The 23,527-nt window shown below is 34.0% G+C and overlaps 1 protein-coding gene across 2 annotated transcripts in view; it reads left to right on the top strand.

Moving 5' to 3' along the window:
- Positions 1-16,983, top strand: part of LOC142629536 (choline/ethanolaminephosphotransferase 1) — a 29,697-nt gene extending 12,714 nt beyond the window's left edge. The window contains exons 11-20 of one of the 2 annotated variants that reach the window (XM_075803545.1): positions 1,087-1,156; positions 4,345-4,408; positions 4,492-4,532; positions 4,621-4,705; positions 12,880-12,942; positions 15,323-15,381; positions 15,488-15,540; positions 15,831-15,903; positions 16,462-16,520; positions 16,657-16,983. In XM_075803545.1, the coding sequence (XP_075659660.1) occupies positions 1,087-1,156; positions 4,345-4,408; positions 4,492-4,532; positions 4,621-4,705; positions 12,880-12,942; positions 15,323-15,381; positions 15,488-15,540; positions 15,831-15,903; positions 16,462-16,483 (530 nt within the window). In that variant the 3' untranslated portion in view covers positions 16,484-16,520; positions 16,657-16,983. The remainder of the gene's footprint in view (positions 1-1,086; positions 1,157-4,344; positions 4,409-4,491; positions 4,533-4,620; positions 4,706-12,879; positions 12,943-15,322; positions 15,382-15,487; positions 15,541-15,830; positions 15,904-16,461; positions 16,521-16,656) is intronic. The other variant, XM_075803544.1, reaches the window with a different exon arrangement.
- Positions 16,984-23,527: the final 6,544 nt, after the last annotated feature.

The following is a 23,527-nucleotide window of genomic DNA, read 5'->3' as shown; positions in this document are numbered from 1 at the left end:
GGGGAATGTGATTCAGCGGTATTATTTGAAGTTTTTTTGCGGAATTACCCTATTTATGTAAGCCAATGTCATTTAGGTAGTTTTATCTTGTTAAGTGTTGTATTCAGTGAATGTTGGCCTGAAGGTTTTTATTTTATTTCTTCTCATGTGGCCTTCACTGGAAATTGTAGCGAAAATGCATTACATTTCATTTTTTCCTCTTCTGCTCACATTGGTTCTGTGTAGTTAAGTGTCATCTTTGTTGGCATGGCACATTCTACCTTTTCATTAAGGCATTTATTTCAATGCTTTTAGGAATTGAGCATTTCTTCTATGGATCCTAATTTGGTAATATATGCACATGAATTCTACATTTTTTTTTTCTCATTTCATTCCTTTCCTTATTGTCCTTACCAATTGTGCGCTATTTCCATCCTGCACTTTCTTTCATACTGATGCAGCGTGGGCGTATAGAAGCAGAATCTGTAACACACAATTACGACAACTCTTCTACGAAACCTAAGTTCTACAAGAACACTAGGCTAGTAGGCAAATAATAGAGAAAACCTCTCTAACAAGCTTTTATTAATCAACACATAACAATCATCAACCTCTTTATAAAGAGTATTTATAGGAATAGAATTTCTCCTACTCCTTTTAAGAAAAGAAATAATAAACCTACTTCTACTTGAGAAAGGAAAAACAATTTAACTAGGAAAACAAAAACAATTAAAATTCTAATTCAACTAGGAAAAAGATTCTATTTGAACTTATAAAAGCAAATAAATCCTAATTCCACTAGGAATGATAAAACAACATAAAATATTAAAATATTTTCTTCTCCCTTAATCGATCTGCATCACATACATTCCTTCTTTGATATGGCTGCTGTTTGCTGCTAAGTCACAATTTCTTTTCTCTGTTTAAGATGCTAGAAAATAAGTTGTACTTCTGCAGGAAGAGTTTGTACTAGGCATTTCATAATTTCAGTTGATAATTCATCTCCATTTTTTCTTACCTGCTTGATGATTGTCAATAAACTCTTGAAATCCTTTTGCAATTGTTTGAAATGTAATGACTTCATTTTTATTTATTTATTTTCTTCAGAAATTCCTACAAACAGAGCAGTGTTGTTTCTGATGATTGCTTTTGCTGTAATACCAACAATCATTTTCAAGTATGTACTTCTCCATACCCTAAATTATTGGGTTTTAAAGCCTTTTCTGTTCTGGCATGTGACTTTTGACATCTGTTATGACTTCTTCAATGTATTGTAAACTGTTTTAGATGGACTGTTTCACATGCAACCTTCAAGTGCTTTCCCATTCTATGATATGATAGGAATAACAAAGAAACAAGAAGGCACATCATATTAATTTGACTTGACTTATATTTTTTGTAAAAAAGAGAGAAAATAATAGAAATGAAGACAAGGGAAAATTATGTTTAAACGGGGTAAGTTGAACATAAAAAGAAATATTTTAGAGATCATGGCAAGTGTGTAATTCTGTGGTAAGGAGAGTGGTCCATAGTTCCACTGCTAAAAAAGAGGGCAGAAGTGGAAATGGTGTGGATCTTAAGTCAGCAAATGACTAAGGTTAAAGTTCCAGAGATGAACTGATTAGATGTGCAATGGCAGAGATTTTTATTTTTACTATCTAAACAGCTACACACACTGCTCATCAAACTATCGGAGCTAGCCATGCCTGAAGTTGTTACCTTAACCACTAGGCTGGGGTGTCAAAGACAGGGCTAGTGATTTGAGTGAAGTCAATATTACTTGGCAAACCTATTTGAGGCTAAATGAGATTTTGTTCAAAATATGCCCAAGCTTTTGACTCTGTGGTCAGAACTCGGATGGGAAGCTTAAATAGATTGAAGTTTCAGCACTATTTATTTGTTTGTTTTGTTTTTGTTTCCTGTAATGTTGACCTATGGACATTGGAATGGCATTTCCATGATATCACATTGCTGTTTATTGTTGCACAATGGGGTGTGTATGCATATGTGTTTCTGTGTAAGGCCTTCTAGACATGTTTTGTAACCAAGTGTGAGTTTACACAAATATTTAAATAAATTAATTGTGTGTGTATCAATTAGTGTTGATGGCATAGAGTTAAAAGGATCTTACTATGACTTGTGTTGGTGTGCTTAGGCGTGCTTAGTGCTTAAAGCTCTAAGCCCTGAGGTTTAAGTGCTTCGCTTGGCTGAAGCAATGTTTCTTTAATGAAGCGTGACTTAGAAGCACTTTTCTTATGCTTTTTGAAGAAGCTTAAAGCATGTTTAGGTGCACTTTTGTTTTTGGCTAAAAATGATATGAATCATTAATAGTCACTGCTTGATCTTGAAGAAAATGACATGGAGCATTGATTTATTATACAAACACGATTCTTAAGGTCTTGTACTACAAAATAATTTTTTGTTTACATATCAAAAAGTTAAAAAAACAAAAATTAACTTGAAAGTATACTGCAAAAAAAAAAAAAACTATCTACTTATATATATCGAAAGACAAACAAAGAATTTATTATTCTTATGCTTTTTGGTCTTTGTTTTTTGAATATATTTTTATTGAATTATATACTAATAACTATCAAAGTTATATACATTTATAAAGCATAAGAGAATTGCAAAAGAATGCTATGTTTAAACTTTATCTGAATAGATTATTATCATGGGCCAAAATACCTTGTTTTGGTATTTGAAGTTACAATCTAAAGTTTAGCAAGCGAGCACTATTGGTCTTTGAAATTTCAAATGAGCGCTATTGGTTCCTGAAGTTTAAAAATCAGCGCTATTAGTCCTTCTGTTAATGGAGCAATGCAGTGGCATCTTTTAAATGATGTGGCAATGTTTATAATATTAAAAAATTACAATCATTATTGACACGTTAGAAACCCAAACCAAACCCATTTTCCCCAAATCAAACCAAACCAAATTGAGCCCTAGCCCATCTCCCACCTCCAGTGGCAGCTCCTCCCCTGCTCAGAAATAGAACAAAGCAGAGTAGTTGATGGCCTAGGGGAAACTAGAGTTGTTTGGTCCAAAGAGATTTCTCACTTTTCTCCGTATTTACTGAACAAAGTTGTGTGGTTTGTGGTTAGTTGCATAGTGTTTTCTTTGAAACTGTAAATAGTATACTGTGACTAAAAGTGAGCGAGAGTTTAAAGCCTTCATTCATTACTTACCAACAAATGGATTTCAGTTCTTCAGATTTTGGAGAGATTTGGCCTTCAATTATTTATGTGACTGTAAATTGTATTGTGAGTTTGCATTTTGCAATGCTCATGAATGACCAAAACATAATTCCAAAAAGAAATCGTTTTTTGGAAGCCATTTCAGTAGAAATAAAATACCTTTTCTTCTTTTTTCAAAGTTTGGTGGAAGATTTTGTTTTTGTTTGTCATCGTCATGAGCCATCTGGCGAGATAACAAAGCAATGTAATCGTCGTCCTTGTCATTGTCTATCTCGGCCAAACTGAGTTTTGACTCAACTGGGAACTGGAAACCCACTGCACCTCGGTGCTGGCGATGAAGCCAGAGGAATTACTGGCCAGAGACCATGGTGGACTTGAGGTGGTGGAGTCTGAGGAGAGAACTTGAGATAGGGAGGGTGGTGTTCTAAAGTTTAATTTTTTAATAATAAAAACAGCTGGCAAGTCATTTAGAAAATGACACGTCATTATTTTATTAGACACATAGGCAAGGCAAGAAATCTAACGGAAGTTGACAGAGAGATCAATAGCTCACATTTTTTAAACTTTAGGGACCAATAGCTCTCATTTGAAACTTTAGGGATCAAAAGCACTCACTTGGTAAATTTCAAGGACCAACCATTTTGTTTTTTTGCCTGTTGGTAAACTTCAAGGGACCAATTCTCTTATACTTATATATAGAAAAATGCTGTGTGTAAACTTTATATGAATAGATCATAGATTATTACAGTATTATCTATTGATAAATGTCTTTGAATTTACTATATTAAAATTTTAAGAATTTGAATAAACTTATTTAAAATTTGAACTTACAATCTTTGTGCAAATGCGCTATCCTAATGAGCTTATGGGCAAACTATATTATTATTTTGAGTTTATTAACTTTTATTTATTTATTATTTATTATATGTTATAAATATTTCTATTAGAGGTTATTATACATCATATTTGAAAAACCTGCGCTGTACTTAAGTAAAGCAGTTGGTGATTGTATATGCTTTGCACCAGGCTCCTGGAAGTATATGGCTCTATGCTTTTTAATTGCATTTGATGTGTTTGCCTATGCTATTACAGCCAGCCTACATGTCTGACTTAATATTTTGTTTGATAAAGGCAGCTTAGATCTCCCTTGTTTTGTGTTTATTTGCAGTGTACAGAATGTTTATAAGGTAGTTCTGGCAAGAAATGGAAGCATGCTGCTGGCGTTAGCAATGGTACTACTGCTACCTTTTGGATACTTAACTCTTTTCATTGCTTATAGGATATGTAATAATGTTTTCTTCTTGTTTCTTGTCAGCTTTACCCTTTTGCTGTACTCTTGGGAGGCGTGGTAGTTTGGTATGACCCAATTCTGTTATATGTTTTTTACATGTTTTTCTTTAAAACTTGCAGATGGGTTTACATACTGTTATTTTTTCAAATGTAGGGACTATTTGTCTCCATCTGACTTAATTGGGAACTATCCTTATTTTGTTATATTGGGAACTGGACTTGCGTTTGGTTTTCTTGTGGTAAGATATTTGTGTTTTAGTGTGACTACTCCATTCAATGGATTTTTCTGTTTTTCTTTCTTTGAAATGATTCACTTTATTTAAATTGTTGTTACTATTTATTCTTTTAATTTTCTTGATTTTCTGCTTTACTGTTCTGTGGTCACTAACAAATATATTTTACTTATTTGTGACAGTTCGATGAATTTGATTTTTTTTTAATAACTAGATGATTAGTTTATTGAGACTAGAACATTAATGCATGAAGTATACTAGAGATACACCTAAAAAGCCAAGAGCCTTATAGCTTAACTGGTTGGCACCTCTTGATGTTTTCAATAGAGACATATAGGGTTGAAATCCCCCCACCCCCAACTATTCAATTATCAAAAAAAGAAACACCTAAAGAATGCAATAGCTTTCCAGATTTCACTCTTAGTACCCATATTGCATTTCCTTTGCCAACAAACCAGCAAATTTATAACTGTCTTAGGCATCACCCATCTAGCCCCATACAAGAAGCAAGCGCCCATAGTTCAATTGCAACCAATTAGTGAAGCAAAAGATGTTTTACTATTTCTCCATTTTCCTTGAAATATAGCATCAATCTTTCACAATAATTATCCTCTTGAGAAGATTTTCTACTATTAGAATCTACCTCAATGCAGCTGTTCAAACAAAAACTGCAACCTTACATGGAACTCTTGTCCTCTATATATTTTCCATGGGAACCCAAGCTCCCAATTTTCTAATGAATCTTTATAGTGAGATTGAAATGCAACCTCATGTGGAACCCTTGTCCTCCATATAATCTTCGATGGGAACTAGTGTTGTTAAAAGCATGCTTTAAGCGCGCTTAAGCTCAAAGCTCGAAGCCCCAAGGCTCCAACGCTTTTTGCCTCAAAAGCTAAGCTCATTCAAAGAAGCCCGCTTTAGGCGCGCTTTTTTGCGCTTTTTCAAAAAGCTCAAAGCGCGCTTTTTGGAGCTTTTTTATATTTTTCAAAAAAAAAAAAAAAACCAAAATTGAATTAAAGCTATAGGATCTTGACATTATTGATATAAACCATTGATTTTGTATATTTTTAGTGTAAATTACTTATCAAAATAAATATTTTGAGTATATCTTATCCTAAAACCCAACCCGCAACCTCCTAGATCTTCTCTATTTTTATTTTTTCTTCTTGAAATAGTAACCCACCTAGCTCCTTGGTACCAATTACCATGTTGCAATGTCCTCATATTCTTAGCTCATTCATGGAAAAAAAAAAGTATGATATAATATATGTGATAATTGTTTAGTTACTTTAGTGGTTGATTTTGAACATAGCAAACTAATTCTTCCAGAGTTATAGTCATTAAGTGATTAAATTATTAACTAATATTACTAATTAGTCATAGGGCATTATAGATGTAGGAGATTTCATAAAGGATATTACATGGAAGTACTGATATCTAGCTTATCCAAAAAAACAAAATGACTTGACTTGTAATTTTTGTGTTAAAATTGCAAAAGTAGGGCATATCTAAATGTTATATGAATTATATAAAAAGTTTTATTTCAATTTATATGATCATTTGATTGTTGCATTTCTCATTAATAATAATTTTTAAATTTTTTAAATTATTTCTTAAAATTGTGCGCTTCACTTCAATCAGGCGCGCGCTTGCGCATTGTGCCTAGGCTCCAGGAGCCCTTTGCGCTTAAGTGCGCCCCTCGCTTTTACCAACACTGATGGGAACCCAAGCTCCCAAGTTCCTCTAAAGCTTCATAGTAAGGACTGAATGTTGAAGTTTTCAATACCACCAATCTACTCAAACATAAAGCAATAGGGGCTTCCTTATCTCTAGCTAAGGCAAACAAAACCAAAAACTAATCTTGTAAAGAAGCTCCACATATGCATCATACCATGATCAAACGTATGACCCATCAAGCTGCATAATCCCTTAAGAAAAAAACCTTGACAGGCACATCCCTCTTTAACAACCCTAGAGACGTCTAATAACCTCAGGTTTCTCCATATTTGCACCTATAACATGTCTTCACACTTGAATCACTTTCTACACCATAACTTTAAAGCCATGTTCCTAGTGGAACTTGATTAAATGTACTTAGTATTACTAGCTTCCTAATACCCAAACCACTAGTCATCATAAAAAAACAAACTTATTTTATTCCACTAAATGAAATTTGAATGCTTCCCATAACCCTCCCCAAAGAAAATTCCTCTGCAACCTTTCTAGTTGGGAAGCTTGAGTGCGCCCATGTTGAACGCGATTGGGACGCAGGTTGTGGCTTGGATGCAGTTGCACGCACGTCCCACACGATATATATATATATTTAAAAAAATTAATACAAGTTTTTAAGCTTCAACTCTTCAAGCTTTCGACCCAGCTCAGCCTGCTCTTCAAGGTGACACGCACACAGTGACAAAGAGTGAGAGAAATGAGACTCAGAGAGAGGGGAATAGTGAATAAATGAGAATAGATGAATGAATTTGAAACTAGATCCAAAACCTCAAGTTATCAGGTGAAGTTGTGAAGTGATGTATTGATGTGGTGGGTGGGAAATGTGTAGCACAGTCAAGTGCATTTTTCTTTTTGATTTATTTTTTTAAACTTTGTAGTGGATGCCAACTTTACATGCTTTTTTTTTTTTTTTCCTTTTTATATATTTTATTAAGTGATATCCCCTAACTTAAGGATATGTGATCCACTCTCCTCCTCTTCCCTCATTTATTTAGGATATATTTTCAGAGTGGTATATATAATAATTATTAATTGATTTTATAATAATAATTATTAATTGATATATATTTACCATTATATGAAAAAAATGCTTAGCAATATATAGAAAATATAAATATAAAATATTTAATAATTAATTAATGAACGCATCCCGCCGCACCCGTGTCCTATTTTTTCAAAAATTGTCATGTCGCCATATCACACTTGCACCTTTATCCATGTAGGTGCTTCCTAGCTTTCTAGTGTGTTATCTATATGAATGGACATGGTAAAAAAAGGTAGAAAATAGGTTGATAGATTGGATAGGAGCTTTTACTAATGGTCTGTTTTGATTGAGGGGGAGGGAGGGGAAGTAGAGCAGAGTTGGCTCAAAATTAGCCTATTTTGTATTTTTAGCCAAGTCTATTCTCCTCCCATTCACTTCCTCTCCCTCCTCTCTCAATCCGAACAGGCTGTAAGAGTCAATCTTCCTCCCTTTGACTAATACAATTTTCTTTAACTTGTCAAACTTTTCTCAATTTCAGAATTCCAAAATCATCCTAGCGTTGAAAGAAGATCCAATGGCAAACCTATATATCATGGAAAGCAGCCCACTTTCCACCCAATGTTACAGTCAACTCAGAAAGTCCTCCCACCTCTCCCACTGGGCCAGAGTGTTTACTTTTACCTAAATTCACCTTCATTCTGAAGGCAACTTCAAATCAAAGTTGAACACATCTAATAGCTCTCAATATTTCAGAAGATGCTCCACATAAAAGAATGGTTTCATTTGCAAATAAGAGATGAGGAATCTCCATATCCTCCCCATCATCTCCAACTTGGAACCCTGTTAGAAATCTGCTACCTTCCACTGCTATGTATAGCACATTCTTTTGATAATGTAGATAACTAGAAGAAGAAAATAGTGGAGATAAAAGAATCTCCTTGCCACAATACTCTAAAACTAGCAAAGAAACTAGGTGGATCACCATTCACCAATATTAAAAACTAACAGTTGAGATACAATAGAAGATCATTTCCTCCTCTTATCACAAAAACTAAGCCTTTCTAAGATATAAAATTAATAAATCAAGCAATCTTAAATCACATGATCATAAGCCTTCTGCATATCTAGCTTACAAGTCCTGCCTGGCTATGACTTTCTTCCACTGCCAGCAAGAAGTGCACTTTGAGTATCTTATACAAAATCTCCTATCACAAGTTTCAATTTATTAGCTAAGACTTGCTAATAATTCATATGCACTGCTCGCTAAACTAATAGACTGAACGTCTTTCACAGTTAAAGTTCCTGCCTTTTTTGGCACTATAGTTACAAACTAGCATTAAGAGGCTTTTCAAACATACCAGACTAGTGAAATTCATGGAAAATTGTTTTAACATCCCCCTCTATGATCCTCCAATAGTGTTAAAAGCAAGCCATTATAAAATCATCTAGACCTGAGCCTTAATCCTCATTCAAATCCTTTAGAGCATTTAACACATCAGCCTTTTTGAAGGGTCTTTGTAGCCAATTCTCTGGTTTAGCAATCTAAAATTTAAACCATTTACCATAGGGCGTAGGCCTCCAATCAAAGAAGTGGCATATTTGAGCTTTTTGTAAATTTAACAATTCTTGTTGATTGCCTTTTGAAAGCTCAGTGGATCTAAGATAATCCTGCTTTGATATATGGTGGTTGAGGTTTTGTGGTTATGGTAGTAGCTAAATCATGATGCAACTTGATTTTTGTATTTTCCATGTTAATCATATTTGTGTAGGTAGATATGGGTGGCACATGATCATATGAGAGCAGCAATTTAGATTCCAAAACAACTAAGAACTGATGCTGCATCAAGAACATGTTCCATCTTGTGCAGTATTTTGCTAGAAATATAATGATTTAAGTTTCTTAGTAAGGCAATAGGTAATTTTGTTAGCCTTTGCATGCCAATATTAGTTTTTAGTTTTAGTGCAACTTTCTAGATTAATTTTTTCCAGGCTGGCTGCTGATACTGCTTAATTTGCAAATTGGTAGTTTGTTGTCCATGCAATTGCATGTTTTTCTTTAGTTGCCATGGTAGTCATTACATGACATTCAATAATCAGTTGTATAGATCCCCAAAGGTCTACAGGTTGACTTGCTCAAGATATATGGTGTTTTATTATTGTTGTGAAATAAATTCCTTACAGAACTGCTCTGGTAGCATGATATGTGACTGTTAACCTTTTACCTATTTCATGCTAAATTTTTGGTAATAAACTGTAGAAAGAGCTTGTTTTTTGTCAAAAAATTTGTAGAACCCTAATGGTGCATAAATAACTCTGCAAGGTGCCGTAATTAGTTGCGGTTTACAGTTGTTAAAGATGAGAATAAAAACAATATAGAGAAGCGTAAGCAAGAAAGAGAGAAGAACACAAGGAATAATGTGGTTCAACTAGAGCCCTAGCAGCTACATTTTTATTGTATAATCAAGTCAAATATTACCGTGAACCCTTAACAGTTTATATAAAGTTAGGGTTAGCCCTACATGGGCTTACAACATAACTAGGGCCTCTTGGGCCATTTTGTTAACATAAACTTAATGCCTTTAACACTCTACCTCAAGCTAGAGCATATAGTCATATAGTTCCACCTTGCAACACATAAACTCTAAACAACTTCTATATAGTGCCTACTTGATTGAAGAGGCTGAAAAATGATGTGAACCACCCAAAACTTGAGGGAACTGGCTGAAATTGAAGCTGAACCGACCAAGATACTTGCATCAGCCGGTTGAAGTTCTTCAATACCAAACAGGTAACCAAACAGAGGTTTATAGGTTGTTAGGTTATCCTTATCATGGATAAAGGAAAACCAAAATCTATACCTAAACAATCAAAATCAATCAAATAGGAAAACATGGGACTTCCTTGTCTACTTTAATCAACAACCAACACTGGTGGCTCTAGAACATGCTGGTGACCACTACGTTGGCAAACAACAATTCTGGCGATAACAACCAAGAACCATTGAGAAAAAACACCTAGGACCACTGGAAACTACCGAGAGATCAAGGAGAAGCCATTGCGAGCTTCGGCAAGCAACCTCCATGATCTGAAAACCGGGGTAAGCTGAAACCGACTAAGAAGTACTAGATCTGCCAAGACTCGCCAGAATATTCTGAAAACCACCCAACAACAAAAAGCCACCGACAAATGCCAAGAACAAAAAAAAACAAACAATGATTGGTGGATGATGGTTGGAAACCACCATTGACTTCCACTGAGAACAACAAAAAATAAAGGCCAACTGTTGAGATCTACCAAGATAGGTTGCGGGCTAGTTTTGGATCTCGGGTTGAATATGAATTCAGGTTGGATCTGCAACAACAATGACTAGGGGTGTCCACTAGTCGGTTCGGGTTGGGTTTGTGCCCAACCCATGACCTACCCAACCAAATCGGGTGGAGGACTTTCAATATCGCCGCCGACCATTGAGGAGTCGGATCGGAGTGGTCAAATCTCACCAGATTTGCCCAAAACACTCCAGATTTGGCAAAATATCACCAGATCTGTTGGAGATCTCACTAGATTCAGTGAGATCTTGCTAGATCCGGCGGAAATCTAGGTGGATCTAATGAATTTTCACCAAATAATCACCAGAAAATTATTGGAGTTGTCAGATTTTTTTGGGTTTTATACTTGGCTCAGGTGAGTCGGGTTTTAGAGAAGAGAACTTGACAGCCTACCTGTTGGAGTTGGTTTATGAAGTCTAAAACCCGCCGTCAACCATCGAAGCTCTCTGATCGTTTGCGGGTGGGTTGGGTCCCGCGTGCGGGTGGACACCCCTAACAATGACAGCCACTGCGACGACCACCAAAACAACAACGAGACAACAAGACAACAACAGCAACCATCGAGAACAACCAATAACAATAGCATCCACCATGAACAACCTACAAAGTTGGATTTGAAGGTAGCACAAGCAAACAATCACTAAAAATCGAGAACAAAAACAATGAGATAGGTGTTGAGTAGATCTGTTTGGTGGGTGAAACAAGATGATAGAAATTGTGAAAGAGGAAAAGCAATCAGCCACAGGAAAATGGCTCTTATGGCTCTTATACCATGTTCAAGACGAGAATAAAATAATATAGAGAAGCGGAAGTAAGAAAGAGAGAACACAAGGAATAACATGGTTTAGCCTAACGGCCTATGTCCACAAGATAAAGTCCCAGTGGCTATATCTTTTCTGTATAATCAAGTCAATTATTACCATGAACGCTTAACAGGGTATATATAGAGACTAGAAGCTAGGGTTAACCTTACATGGGCTTACGACATAACCATGCCTCTTAGGTATTTACATCTAGGAAGCACATGCATGAATACGGGTACGGGTGTAGATACGGTATGACAACGCAAATTTCTGAAAAAGTTAGGACATGAACAGTGGGGATATGTATATTAATTAATTTTTAAATATATTTTTATTTATGTATTGTTAAGCATTTTTTTTTCTTCATATAATGATAAACATATATCAATTTAAGGGCAATAGTAGACAATAAAGTGAAATACAGTAATCAACCATTCAATTATTTTTATTTTTTCAATTGTGATCAAGTATCAAATAAATTAGCAAAAGAGAGAGCGACAGAAAGTGAGAGTGAGCCAAAGAGAGAGATCGGATCAAGAAATAAAATTAGAAAGAGGGAAAGAGAGAGCGACGGAAATGAGAAAAGTACCGTGACTACTGTCGGCTGTCGCAGTGGGGCTTCACTGCCGTTGCCTTTGCGTTTTCCATGGGGCTTCTCTTCTTCTGCCACTTCAGCTGTTGGACAAAGAGTGAGAGAAGTCCAACGGCGAAAGCAAAGGCAACAGCAGCAAAGCCCCACGGCAAAAGCGAAGGAGAGTGATCGAGAGAGAGATTTTAGGTTTTGTTTTTAAGTTATGCGGTTCTGCCTTCAAAACGAACAGTTTCAGGCGTGATTTTTTTTTTCTTCTCATTTTTCACGAGCCCATGTCCCGACTATATCCCTCCCGTATCCCAAATCTATCTGAGCTGTGTCCCTGCCGTATCCGAATATTTTTTTAAAAACGGCTTGGACACATGTGCAGCCGTTTCCTAGGAGTATTCCGTATCCCGTACCTGACTACCCGTATAACATGGACATGGTAGGCATTTTTTCGTGTCCGTGCTCCCAGCTTTACATCAACATAAACCCAATACCTTTAACAAAGATCACGGTTGTGAACCTGGTAAGATGTTTCTCTGGCTTGTGTTTTGGGCTGTCTTGTAGATTTTCCTCTAGAAGTCCCAGCATGTGATGTCTTGTAAAAAAATAGGATAAATAAATAATTCACACACAAACATGTTCATTTATTTTCTAAGATTTTTCTAATGTCTGCTTAGTGTTTGCTTTATTCTTCTTTATAGCTACTTTTTGCTGGATAAGATTTCTTATTTTTTGGATTACATCTGTTTTGGCAGGGAAGGATGATCCTTGCTCACTTGTGTGATGAACCAAAGGGCTTGAAAACCAATATGTGCATGGTATGTTGCTATCTCATACCAAACGACTTTGAATTTAGTTGGTAATTTAGAATTTGGTTATCGTTATGGCTTTTTTTTTTGGCTTTGTTGTTTGTATATCTTGCCTATCTGTTTCTTTCCACCATAAATGGTTTGAGAACCACTCAAAATTTGAGAGTATGCCTAAAATGAAAACAATTAAAGGCAATTGAGTATGGTCACTTGAAAAAGAGTATGTGGCAAATTGGAAGGGTTATTAATAATAATAATAATAATAATAATAATAATAATAATAATAAAAATGTCATACTCAGTGCACAAAACTCCCACTTTTGTGTCTAGGATAGGTGATTGGTAGGAAACAATTAAACTTTCAGTTATGGTGGAAGGAACTTGGCATCACACCATATTTATTAAAAAATGAAAATAATTTATTTGAGTGGTCATTCAATACATTGAAAGCAAAAAGGTCTTCATGAAATTCGGTTATAGTGATATTCAGGTTGTAATTAATAGATTAATTTCTAATTGATTTTATTGATGGCTTCACCAACCCCAAAGGGTTGGCCTACCAGTTTGTAAGGTCTCATGAGATCCATGAGATCTTGTGTTTGAAACCTCTACCTAGTATTTTGGGACCATCCCAGTAGACTCTTCCTTGTAATTATGTGGTGTGTGTGTGATAGGGGGACTATACACACTGGGGGAATAGTCAAGTGTTTAAAGAACTTTGGATACCGTTATTAGCCACCAAAAAAAAAAATGCTTCACCATAATGTTTGCTTGTTTGCTAGCCCATTAAGTGAAAACTTGCTTTTCTTGTTCTCTGGTTTACCTAGTTTGCTAGAGCTGTATTATTCTGTGTACTGGAGTAATTCCCTCTTAATAACATGATGCTTATCAAAATAGTTTGCTTGATTGCTAGATATTTGATTCAAAGCTAAGTTGGGATTACCTTTACATTTCAGTGTTACACATAAGGTCCCATTTTTATGGAAAATCAAAACAGGGAAATTTGTATGGCTCTACTGGTTATTAAATTTGTGTAATTGTTATTCTATCAGTCAGCTTTATTGCTTGAGAACTTGACATGAGATAAGTGTGGCTTCTTAGAATGCCCCTGGATACCCGACAATTGGTTCTAGCGAGTGGGGTTAGTTGCCCGTAAGTTTTATTAGCTAAAGGCGAGTCCAAAGGGCTCTTATGTAGAAAGGTTCCTCTGTAATAAAAAAGAAGAAGACGTGTGGCTTCTTTGTCCGGTGTGAATTGCTGGAAACTAGAAATTTGATAAATTAAAAGGGCTTGTCAGTTTCTGTCATGTTATTTGAAGTTTCTTTTGAACTAGTTAATGATGTTGCGATTTATATAGCCACTGAGTTATATACCAGTGGCATGGGGCATCTCCCATGAGTATGGGGTTTAGGAAGCATGAACACAGCAAAAAGGGTTGCATTTACATAGGCACACCTCAAATATGGCTGCATGCATGTCTGTGGGGTGTCCAGCCCAAAAAGTTATTATTTGTTGTTTAGTTCACAGAGGGGACACAATCACGACACGGCTGAACCTAAAAGAATTTAAAAAAAGAAAAAGAAAAAAGTCGTCGATTTGCTTTCTTGGCACAAAAACGACAGTAGATTCATAGGGTCATAGACTACATGACTTCGAAACAAATTTCTCTCTCTCTCACTGTGCGTTGCACCATTGGCCATTGATATGCCCTCTCATGATCAGATTGGCGACCAAACAGCCTGCTTGCACCTCTTCAATAATCCTCACTATCAGATTGGCAATGCATCTGGCACATCGATCTGATTTCTATAAGCTTTTCTGCAACAGTCAGCTGCTCTTTAAAAAAAAAAAAATCTAGAGTTGTATTGCAATGGCAATGGGACAATGGGTCTTGAACACTTTTCTTTTTTTAATGTTTATAAAGATTTAAATTTTTGGTTATTATTATTTTTTTGATAGGTAAAATTTTTGGTTATTATTTAGTATGTTTATTGTATACATTTGCTGTTTAGTGGCTATAAACTTACACAGTTATGTGATTATCATTTATTATTTAAGACTATTGTTTAAGGTTTAGTTAGTCGTATCATTTGTCAGCATTTTAAGGGTTGTTATATATTTTAAAACCTATAATAAACGTAATATATGCCCAAAAGTATATAAATAATTTTAATTTATTAATTGTTGTTTCCCTTCAAGTTGTGTCCTAATTTTTTAAGAATTGCTGTTGCTGTGTCTCATGTCATGCTGCTGCTTTTTCCCTTCTTAGGTATGGGATGGTGGGTGATGTGTGTCTAAACTCCATTGTGAATTACTAATTTACTACCACCAACACCCCCCCCCCCCCCAAAATAAAAAAGTAATTCACAATTTTCATTATTTTGTGCAGTCACTACTGTATCTACCTTTTGCCATTGCAAATGCACTCACTGCCAGACTGAATGATGGGTATGTTGTAATTTGATTTTTGTTTGCTAAAAATGGACTTGCCATTCTATTCTCAATGCTTCTGGTTCTATTTCACTCATGAACCTCTTTTGATCTTTTGTGGCAGAGTTCCTTTAGTCGATGAGAGGTTGGTCCTTCTTCTTTACTGTGTGTTCTCAGGTATGGTGACTTTCACCTTTTTGTTTGTTTGTTTGTTTGTTTGTTTTTTATTTTTTGTGGTAAATTACTTACAAACTCCTATTTCCAATAATTTTTTTTTGAAATAGGCCTCCTTGTTGAGCTTAGTTTTTTTTTTTTTTTTTGGGGGGGGGGGGGGCATATTTAGGCATTTGCTGCTGCAGTGTCTACTTGGCAAAATATTGGTCTAGCTTTTACTATTGATTAGAGATGTAATACTGTGATTTTGTGATCTTTCTCCTGTGCCTGACATCCTCTTTTACTGAACTCAGTGGTACTGTATTTGCACTTCGCAACATCTGTTGTTCATGAAATCACAACTGCGTTGGGAATTTATTGCTTCAGGTGAGACTGTCATTCAAAAATCTGTAAAATTTCACATCTTGGTTCAAATCAGGTTTAGATTGGATGTGGGTTTTTTGGTTTTAAAGTCAGTTCTGACTTTACCAAATTGAGCATATTTAAACCTAATTGTTCAAATTATATCGAAATTTATATAACCTTTACTACTGTGATATGAAATGTTTGTATAATTTTTGTTGTCTACATTTTTATTTGGTGGCTATGACACATCTTTTAGTCCAAAAAAAGGTGTCAGTGAACTCCAGCTGCCTATTTTATTTAGGATGTAATATTACTTGCTCACTAGTCATTACTAACTCAGACCCTAGTATTTGTTACCTCCAATATTCCTTTGGTTTCTTGTAAATGAACCCAAAGTATGTTCAACTACGTTGAATCTTTATTTTCATAAAAACAAACATTTACACGTAATTAGCAATTTAACTGTAATTTATTGTAGCACAATTTAATGTATTCTGCAGTATTAAAGTTTCGGATTTTTCCCTGTAGTTTCTTTGCATGAGAATGACCTTTGTATATGTTTTTCTTTGTCAATTACAGGATAACTAGGAAAGAAGCTTGAACTTTGCGAGTGTTTCTTTTGGGCTTATCCTTCCCAGGTTCACCCATCATTCTTGAGACTTTTTTTTTTTCCCTATGCTTTCTTGTATCTTTACCAAAGATTTTGTAGTGCTGATTGTGTTTGCTGGTTTTGTGCCTGCTTCTGATCGTTTTGACCTTCCTCGTGCCTTCAAGCTGTCAATTCCAGAATGATGCAGCAATGCCAAGATTTTGGTGGTTTTGTTTTTTTTAAAGACATTAATGACATAGTTGTCACAGGGTTCAGTGTTTGAGGTCCATTTTGGTTATCCATACCTTTGCATTAGAATTTTCTTTTTCAGCATAGAGTAGGTCAATATAGATTTGTAAACTCGTTTCGTGTAATACAAGCATTAGAAATTTAACACTAGTTAGTAACCTGTGCAATACATGGGAGAGTACAATATATGATATTCTATATTTGTTTTATTTTATCTTTTTCTAAATATGTAATTTTAAAATTATGAGAATTATTAATAGGTATTTATTAAGAATGTGTTTGATAAAATTCTAACAAATGATGTAGATATATGAGGATTTATAAGGAATCTTTATATAATTTAAACTCAATTAGATACATGAAATAAATGAAATGAAAAATTGTGAGGTCTTAGTTAATGTGACAAATTTATGAGGTCAATCGTAAGTCATGCGTCTTTCATTTTTATATATAGTTAGTAACCCATGTAGTGCATGGAAAAACTTAATATAATATAATGGGCAAAACTTAACTACAGTATTTAGGTGTTGTTTCTTAAGTTTTCTTCTTAAAATTTACTCATGTGGTAGTATTTAACTAAAAATACATTTTCATCCCATGAGAAGAAAGCCTCATGGTTGAATTTAAAGAGGGAAACTTATAGCCTGTTTGGAAGTTTAGAGAGGGAGGAGAGTAGAAGGGAATGGTTATCCTTCACTTTGTTTGGATGTTTTTAAAATTAGTAAGGTAGAAGGGAGTAATTAGCCTTTCTTTTTGTTTGGATGTTTTAAAAATTAGGAGGGAGAGGAGAGAAAATGATTTAAATAGACAAATTTACTCCTATTTGGTCTATGATTAATTTGTTAGATTAAATAATTATTTAATCAAGATTCTCATTCCATTAAATACTACTAATAAATTATGAAAAATCATCTATACCTATGAAAATTAGCCTAGACCATATCAGATATCATATCAAACCCAATAAATAAATAAATAATTCTGATTTTCTCACATGAACTTTTCACTTATTTCAACTTTAATTATGACAAGTGGACTATGACTTTGGACAAAATCGCTGACTTGAATAGTAGAAATCTGTCCAATCATCAATAGTTAAAGTGCTAAAAAACAATAAAAATCATATACTACTCCGTTTGGATTCTGAGAAGTCACAGGAAAATAAGAAAGAAAGAAAAAAACAGCAATATAATTTCCAGTAATTTCATTATTCTCAATAAATAAAAAAGGATTATAAAGAACAATCCAACCTTTTTTTTTTTTTGGGAAAAAAAATCCAGCTTTAGTTAAGCTGAGACTAACAAAATAAATTCAATACAAAATTCTCTCTTCTCTCTTTTTCCCTCAATTTTCTCATCAACTAAACAAAAACAAAAATCACACAAATCTTAGTGCTTAACTCTACCAACCAAATCAACAACAAACATGCTCAAAACGATGAAAATCATAAAACACTCCATTTGGTTCCCAAGAAATTACAGGAAAAATAAAAACCAGCCAGTAATTTCATTATTCTCAACGTTAAAAAAAAAATAAGAACATAAAGCAAGAGTCCAAACTGAAGACGAAATTCACTCTTCCGTCCTTTTCGTCAATTTTTTTATCATCCAAACAGAAACTAAAAACACTGAAATCTTTTTTCTACGACCCGTTCACTCTCACAGCCTTTTCCACCAGCTCTGTACACCTCGCTAATGGGTCTATCCCAACTTTTGTGAGCAACAAGAACAACGAGACGAGCTTCAGAGCTATTCTGACTGAGTCAAAGGACACCACCAAAGAAAAAAAGTACACTAAAAAAGGGTTGTTTAGCTTCAGTGTTAGTGAAATAGCCCGATTCAATTTTTTTTTCATTCACTTTAAATTTTCTCAGGAACAAACAAAGATTATTTATATAATCAGTTTGTAATTTTGTTAATTTAGAAAGGGTAAATTAGAGAATTCATTTCGTCAATAATTTATCTACTCTACTCTTCCTCCAAATCTCTTCAATGTGGGGGAATTAAAAATGAGGGGTTAGTGGTAGTTGAAACCCCTTCCCCTCGTTCTTTAAAAAACTTCCAAATAAGGTAATTGAATTACTCTCTCTCATTTTACTCTACTCCCCGTCCTTTTTTAAACATCCAAATAGGTCATTAAAGAATAACATCTAAGTACTATACCTAAGTTTCGTCCTAATATAATTAATCCTCTTTTATTATTTAAAAAAAATATATATAATTTGGTAATTATGTTAATTATTAATAGGTATTTATTATGATTTTATTTGTATATTGAACTAAAAGATTCTAGGATTATGCATTTATATGATTTTGTCTGTATATAGAACTATGTATTCTACTATATAAAGAAAATATGATGTACCTAGATTTTAATAGATGGTTTAAATATAAAATAAAATTTAAATTTAATAAAAATTTTATATTAAAATATGACATTGAAATATTGCAAGACCTTAAATCCTTACATGACACAGTATTTTAAGGTTTTAAGGTCAATCAAAAGTAAATTGTTGCCAAAAGTCTTAGAGCTCAATTAGTTAGTATTATTAATGAAGATATTTAAGGTTAGAATTCTCCCCCATTGTAAATATTGAGTTATTAAAAAAAAAGTCAAATTGCGTTGATATCTTCGTAATCTATCTCATTTCATATAATACAAGTTTTATAATGTGTGATTTAATCGATAACGTGTTTTTTAAATGCCATGTAAATATTTATGAATTGACAAAGAGATTTGATAGTTAATATCCTTTGAATACAACACTTGATTCAATATTCTTGTGCATTCCAAACTACTCATCTCATGTTCCTTGGGCAAACGCGTTGGTGGTCTTTATACCCCCTACCTCCTTATCATTGGGTAGTAACTTAGTTGGTGATTGAAATAATGAAATTGTTTCCCTTGCGATGGTGAAGCGTATTTCCCATAGTCGATCTTTGACCCTAAGACCCCTGTAATTTTGAGGTAATATCTAGTATTTATAGTTAGCCCAAACTAAAACAATTCAACCCTTAGATGTCTAGTTAGTTGTTGTGCAGGCTCCTCAATGCATTTTGGAGAGGACTAGCTAGCTGCCTAGCTCTTGGTTTGAGTGACACTGACATTTCATCAGTAACCTTTACTCATCCGTAACCTTCACTGGAGTGGCTAGTATTGCAGCAACATCTTACCCTGCAATTGTTCAAGCAGTAGCAGAGGCCTTAATAAAGCTAGAGACATTGGTTTTAGACAAGTAATGTTGCTAACAGATTGCAAAAGACTCGAACAAGTTTGCAACATGAAGAGTCAACCAAAGTGGCAAGAACAATCCATGATGAAAGACCTGCAATGTCTAACACAGCATGGCCTAACCATCCACACTATTTTTGTTCCTAAACTCATCAGTAACCTTAACTCCTTAGTTGATTCAACTTCACTTCCTTTGGATCCCAACTCAGTTTGACCCAAACTTTGTAGAATTGAGTCCATACGCAATGATAATTACCCTGTGAAAACCCATTTTGATAAAGTTTCGATGGGTTCTTGTTTCCAATTCATTCTTCAAACAATCTCAAGACCTATTACTTTTTCTCATAATGGACGACTTAGAAATATTTCTCGTTTATCTGCTTTTACTTTTTATTTTTGCTGAAAATCTACTTTTATTTGTGTGGGGGTGGGGGTAATAACACACTCGTTCAATTATAAAGTTTATTTTGTATACTGTTTGAATTTATATTTTTAATTGGGAATTTTGGGTATCAATTTAATTGCTTCAAATGAAACAATATTAAGTTTTGGAACATTTTAGTTAATGAATCCTATTTATTAGCAATGGAAATAATATTCCATATTGGCTTTCTTATTGCTTTTGATGTCAAAATTTATAAATTTTACTAGACAAGCCTGGAGACACATTAAAGGTCTTTCGTACTTCTACGTCTTTAGTTAGAATCTTATTAATTATTCAAAATCATGAAATATTGAATAAAACACAGTTTTTCTCCAAAATTAGGTTAATGGAATCTCCTCAACTTATTATGCTGCAATTCATAAGACCACACACATGTATAAATCATTTAAATAAGTTACATGATCTTAATTTTGTCATATGATTAAAAACGTATATATAAATGTACATTTGACTTACCAGTTGAAGAAAGTTTCTTCCAAACTGGTTTGGAGGAAAGTTATCCTTGAATATGAATCTTTATCAAAGTATTGAATTTTAAATTCTCATAGGGTAAGGGTGAGGGTGAGGGAAGGTAGGGGAGACAAATGGTGACGATATAAGGTGTGGCAAACAACAAACTTTTTGGTTGGGTCTGGTGCAAGAAGTTTATAGGAACAGGAACCAATCTCCAATTGAAAACAGTTGGGTTTGTAGTTCTGAAACTCGTCTCTGATCAAGCAAACCAGCGAAAGCATCCAATACTAATTGGGTCAAACAAGCAGATCAATTTTCTCGAGTACTTGGTCACTCTTTTCTTCACCTTAGTAGTCGCTATTGTTGGACCCCGAAATTATGCAATCCTTTGTTGACAATTTTCACACTGTTCTATAACTATTGGTTTTCTAGCTACGACATGCAGATTTACATAGATGTTGAATGAAAGATTGTCACTATCAATTTATGAACTTAATGTCACCATGCTTCGGATGCATCAACCTTGGTGGAAGGAATTGGCTGGCTCACCTAGGTCGTATTAATACACCCATTTGGTGTATGTGTAAGTTACCAATACAAATTGACTTTAGGAGTTCTTATCAAATTCTTTCATCTTATGGCTCCTGCCAACTACTATTTAAAATCAACAAACTAACAATTCAACCACTAAGTGAGCATTTGGATACAAATGATTTCCCACAACGTTTGTGTCTGGGGTTTGCTAGTGGATCCTGCCAACTACTATTTAAAATCAACAAACTAACAATTCAACCACTAAGTGAACGTTTGGATACAGATGATTTCCCTCAACATTTGCGTTTGGGGTCTGTCAGTGGGTCCCGTGCACTGTTCTAGAGACTCACAAACCTCTTTTTTCAGTAAAATTTTCATTGAAAATGGGTCTCATGACATTATCCAAACATGTAAAAATGATTTTACTATAATTTTTTTAGTTTTCAGTTTTCAACAATAAGCAGTATCTAAATAGACCCTGAAAACTACTGACTGAAAACCCAAACTGATTTTGGCCTATTTTAACTGGTATTGTTTTACCTTACGAAGAAAAAATAAATTGGCACAATAAAAGGTACATGGACCAAGCATCAAGCCCAACATTTAACTAATGAATGTTAAAACTCCTATGAAAGATCGTAAATTTTATACTTGAAATTCTTGATGGAGTCTAATCTTATAGAGGAAGAAGTATAATACCCTTCTTAATATTTTCATTGTGTGACATACAAAGTCTTTTTCATAACAAAAGTGATCCAACGTTATTATTATTTTTTTAAGAAAAAGAAGAAGAGATGTTGACTATATTTTTAATAATAAAATGAACTAATTTTCCCTTTTATCAATATTATTGTTGTTAGTCATGATTAATCTACGAAGTTTGCTAGTAAAACTAAATTCAAACTAAACCCTAGTCCCTAGCCATTTTTCCGATTCGGAAATTGAGCATCCTTTGACATGTAGTGTTTTATCATGACTTGTAAGAAGAGAAACGAGACATATACATTTTACAATATTTAAGAAATCTTAGACGTCAACATTAACCAAAAAAAAAAAGTTACCACCATCCACATTAATGTTTAATAAAAAAAGGGTAAATTATATAGGTAGTCCCTTATATATTTGGTCTCTATCCTTTACACTATATATCAATTTGGTCTCTAATATTTTAATATTATCAATTTGGTCATTGTCGTTATCTCATGAATGGAAAACCTGATGTGTCAATCAAAATAATAAAAAAAGGATTTTCCATGTCACATCAATGGCTAACTATACCGCCACATCAGAATATATAAAAATAAAAAAATAAAACCCAAATTTTTTGTTCATGTGTGAGTTCAAGTTTGGGAAAATTTCTAAAATCCCTAATTTTATAAGGTGAGGGCCAAAGGTCTCGAAACTTCCAATAATTTTTTTTTTGAGCTCGTGGTTCTCGATTTCGACTAAACATATACATAAATTTTAATAATTTGCATTTGCTTCTTCTATTTCTGTTCTGCAACTTCCACGGATCTCACTACCTGCTTAATCGATTCACCAAGATTAGGTTAAGTGCATCCCTTCTATAAAATTTTCTCTCGTTCTCTTAGAGTACCTTCTTCATTCTATAACTTTTTCGTATATTGTTTTAAGGAAATTCAAACAGTATGTTGATTGGGATGATAAAGATATGGAAGTTATAGAACAAAAATAGTAGTTATTGCCAGGTTGAAGTATGCCAACCATGCCTATTATTTGCCACATAGCGATTTTCCGTTAGTGAGTTAAGGTTAGAGATCAAATTAATTGCAAGTTGATAATAGTATAGACTAAATTGACTAATACCAAAATGTAGGGAACAAATTAATTGCGATCCTAAAATATAAGGACCAAAATAATATTTTCACCATAGTATTATTACATAACTAATTACTTGTCATTAGTTGAAATTTATGAATTTAGAATGAATATACCTTTTATATATGTATATCTATAATTATTTTCCTAAATTTTATTAGGGGTTTGGATATCTTAGAGTATATGATATGAAAAAACCAAAGATCAAAAATTGATTTACAATACAATTTACGTTTTCCCTCATTTTTATATATTTTCAAAGTGTGACATCCAACGAGTCTTCACAACAAAATTGAGACATTTAT

This window comes from Castanea sativa, chromosome 3, assembly GCF_040712315.1.
Source record: "Castanea sativa cultivar Marrone di Chiusa Pesio chromosome 3, ASM4071231v1".
Taxonomy (NCBI): domain Eukaryota; kingdom Viridiplantae; phylum Streptophyta; class Magnoliopsida; order Fagales; family Fagaceae; genus Castanea; species Castanea sativa.
This window is presented reverse-complemented; position numbering and strand designations above follow the sequence as displayed.